General features: G+C 53.4%; 1 protein-coding gene across 1 annotated transcript; it reads right to left on the bottom strand.

The window, feature by feature from the left end:
• Positions 1 to 1,440: 1,440 nt before the first annotated feature.
• On the bottom strand, positions 1,441 to 3,235 carry MONBRDRAFT_30017 (uncharacterized protein; the record flags this gene model as incomplete). Its single annotated transcript, XM_001750468.1, has 4 exons — positions 1,441 to 1,910; positions 1,964 to 2,021; positions 2,581 to 2,733; positions 2,804 to 3,235. The coding sequence occupies 4 exons, from the start codon at positions 3,233 to 3,235 to the stop codon at positions 1,441 to 1,443; spliced, it is 1,113 nt and encodes a 370-aa protein (XP_001750520.1).
• Between the last annotated feature and the right edge of the window lie 381 nt (positions 3,236 to 3,616).

The following is a 3,616-nucleotide window of genomic DNA, read 5'->3' as shown; positions in this document are numbered from 1 at the left end:
GAGAGAGAGAGAGAGAGAGAGAGAGAGAGAGAGAGAGAGAGAGAGAGAGAGAGAGAGAGAGAGAGAGAGAGAGAGAGAGAGAGAGAGAGAGAGAGAGAGAGAGAGAGAGAGAGAGAGAGAGAGAGAGAGAGAGAGAGAGAGAGAGAGAGCCTCGACAGTTTTCGCTAAACACACACACAGGAAGCTCTTTTGAGCAGAACCGAATGTCAGAATGTCATCATCTTTATTATCTTCAATAACTGCTGAATCGACTGCGACGTTTTACTTGGAATGGCTATGATCTGCTTCAATTAATTGAAACTTTGCTGCATTAACCTCTTGCCTCTCTTCCTTCCCTTTGCAGTTGACTTCATTTTTTTTTTCTCCTCACAGCCACAAAACGCGCCACAATGAAGCGGGCCATGGGCGGGGCGCGCGCGCGCTCCTGGTGGTGCGTTGTCGTCGTTGTGGCGCGACGGGCAAGTGCTGCCGAGGTGCAAGCGACGACATGGATGAACGGGTGGCCAAACGACATTGCCGCGTGACCGTCGTGGATGGACCATTCTTGCTGATCTCGTGTTGGGCTGCCATTTGTTGTCAAGACAATTCCTCGATCTGACCCATGAGGAGCCGCGACCGCTCGTACGCTGATGGACGCGCTAGCTAGGCCCAAGAGCCACGGAGCCTGGTCAGATCCAGCACGAAGCACTCCCACTCAAATGCAGGTGAGAAACCGATCTTAGGCCCGCTTTTGAAAATGCTATCCATGATGCCCGCTGCCAGAAACGAAAGCAAGAGTGATTTTTGCGATTTTTGACGCGCGAAACGCCGGCGTTTCTGACGGTAGTGCTATGTCACAGGGCGGCCGACGGTGGATGAGAACTCCACAGTGAGCACTGGAAGCGTGTGAAGAATGCGAGGTGAGCTTTGTTTTGACGTGCGCCGAAAATTGTGACCACAGGCCCGGCTGCCATTTGGTGTTGGTTGAGGAGCAGAGATGCGCCTTTGTTCTTGTTTGGCCGTATCGAGGGGGATACTCATGGTTATGCTGGCGGGTCACAGGGCGGCCAACGGTGGACGAGGACTCCATAGGGAGCAGCGGAAGCTCGTGAAGAATGCGAGGTGAGCTTTGTTTTGACGTGCGCCGAAAATTGTAATCAGGGGCCCGGCTGCCATTTGATGTTGGCCAAGGAGCAAAGGCGCGCCCTTTGTTTTTTTTGGCCGCTTTGAGGGGGGTACTCATACCGGGGCTGGCGGGTCACAGGTTTGCCGCAGATAAATGAGGACTCCGCAGTGAGCAGCGGAAGCGTGTGAAGAATGCGAGGTGAGCTTTGTTTTGACGTGCGCCGAAAATGGTGACCAGGGGCTTGGCTGCCATTTGGTGTTGGCCGAGGAGCCAAAGCACGCCGTTTGCTTTGTTTGTGCCTTTTGGAAGGGGGTACTAATGGTGAGGCTTGCGTGTCACAGGATGATCGCAGCCGGACGAGGACTCCATAGCTGCGCCGCCCGCATCTCAGGCGTCGGCACGTCACAGCACGCGGCCAGACCCGCCAAGGGTCCCTCGACCTTGAACAGGCTGCCCACAAAACCGGCGTCGAGCTGCAGGGGCCGGCTCCAGTGGATCGCCGTCCGCGGCCCACACAGCAGCCGGAAGGCGTTTAGATATGCCGCGGCAAACGGAAAGTCGACGCCGAGGCTCGCGGCGGGCCGGATCGAGTCCCACACGTCCCCCTGCCCGTCAATCAGGTGCGCGCCGTGGGTGCGGAGCCAGGCCGCGGCCAGGTGCATAGCCGTCAGCATGACCATGGCCTTGTCGCGCACGCAGGCCAGCAGCAACCCGGCGTGCTCGGTGGCGGCACAGGGCTCGGCCTGTGGGGTGGAGAGGGAGGAATCGTGGTGCTTCAACTCCATGACCGCATAGGTTTGAAAGGCTGCAGCGAGTAAGAACATAAAAAAATGAGAGAGGGGCGCAACGGGGGCGCACGGGTGCCAGTGGACCTGGGTGTGGGGTCGTTGGGATCCAGTTGCTTGCGCCGCTTCTTCTTGGGTTGGGAAAAATGCCAAATTAATTTCGAGACAGTATTTGTTGAGCAGGAGTTGGCATATGGGGTCCCGCGAGCTGTGGACAATGGACTGTTGCAAGAACACTCTCAGTGTGCCCGGAATCCAGTTGACAGTCTGATCTTATTTCACGCGGTCTTAACCGGCAAACGCTCCACAAATGGTGATGCTGCACTGCCAAGAGGAGTGTTTTGGCTTGTCAAGAAAATCATGAAAAGCAACTCGGGATTGCTTGACTATTCCCGCGCAACCCCAGAGTTTGTTGCAGCTGAAGCCTTAGCGTTCGACGGAAGGGCGTATATCTGGCCGCTGTGGTGAACACAAAAATCGCACCAGAATTGTACGTTTCGAGGAAAATCAACGGAGATGTCAATTTTGCTTGAGAGTGACCAGGCGAGAGAGATATATATAGAGTCAAGAAGACGGTGAGTCTGGGATGGCTTGCAAAGGCGCCGTAGCCTGAGAATAAACGGTAGAGATGCCGGCAAAAAGGTCTTTCACACGGGCAGAAGGGAAGCCAGATTTAAAAAACCTGTGCACGTTGCCAAGAAAATCAATGGCATGTCGCGCTTGAACTAATCCTTCCAGCTTTGTGACTTTCTTCTTCCAAGCATCTTCATGGTTGAGATCGACGACGATTTCGGCCATTGCATCTTCAATGAAGTCCAAAATGGTGGCTTGCGCGCGCAAAAGCTAACAACCGTGGTGGGAAATATTAGCAATTCTCAACTCACTCGGGCGCATGGGACGACGGGAGACTTACTTCGGGGCTCATTGTGTCTGGCTTGCACTCTTCTTCACCGTCATCTTGCTGACCTCGTGCACTCTCTCGCTGACTGCCATTGCCATCATCATCCCTCAGAACACTCTTCGCCATTATCATCATCATCATCCTCCTCATCTTGCGGTCAAAGAAAACATGGTGTCTTGGCGTCAGCTCCATGAAAGCTGATACAACCTCGGTCCACGACTTGGCCACACGGAAATTGTGGAGGAAGATGTAGTGTTCATCCTTGACGTCGATTTTAGCTTCGCGCATCTTCTGGCGGAAAAGGTGCATGGCGCGGCGAACGTAGGCATTGTACTCGGCGGTCAAAAAAGTCTGGCTGTCTTCCACAGCCTTGAGTGCTGTCGCCATGTCGTAAGCCGAGGTACACGTCACGTCGGAGAATGCGGCACCCACCGTCGACGCCATTTGGACGCATGAAAAAAAAAAAATTAGGGAACTCGGGAACCAACGACTTCATTGCTCGAGGTTAAGCTTATGACATTACATGTACTAGTCAATTCTTTGGTTTGCCGATGTTCTTTGGTTTTCAGAACGCGCGAGAGCATTTTTCTTTTGTTTTCTGTCTTTGTTCTTGCGTTCCTTTATGTTCCCAATTTGTTGTTGAATTGGTTCTTTTGTTTGGTCGAATGGTTCTTTTGTGTTTGTGAACCTCAATTCTGATGGCAATTCAAATTCTACGCAGTTTAGCCGGTCGAGCTGCACAGACCAGTACATACCGTCCAAAGACCGCGGATGCAAAGAATGCATTCATAATGTGGCTTTGTCCACGGACGCGGCCGTGACGCC

Source organism: Monosiga brevicollis, genomic scaffold (assembly GCF_000002865.3).
Source record: "Monosiga brevicollis MX1 MONBRscaffold_42 genomic scaffold, whole genome shotgun sequence".
NCBI classification, from domain to species: Eukaryota; class Choanoflagellata; order Craspedida; family Salpingoecidae; genus Monosiga; species Monosiga brevicollis.
Note: the sequence above shows the minus strand (reverse complement) of the source record. Positions and strands in the feature narration are given on the sequence as shown.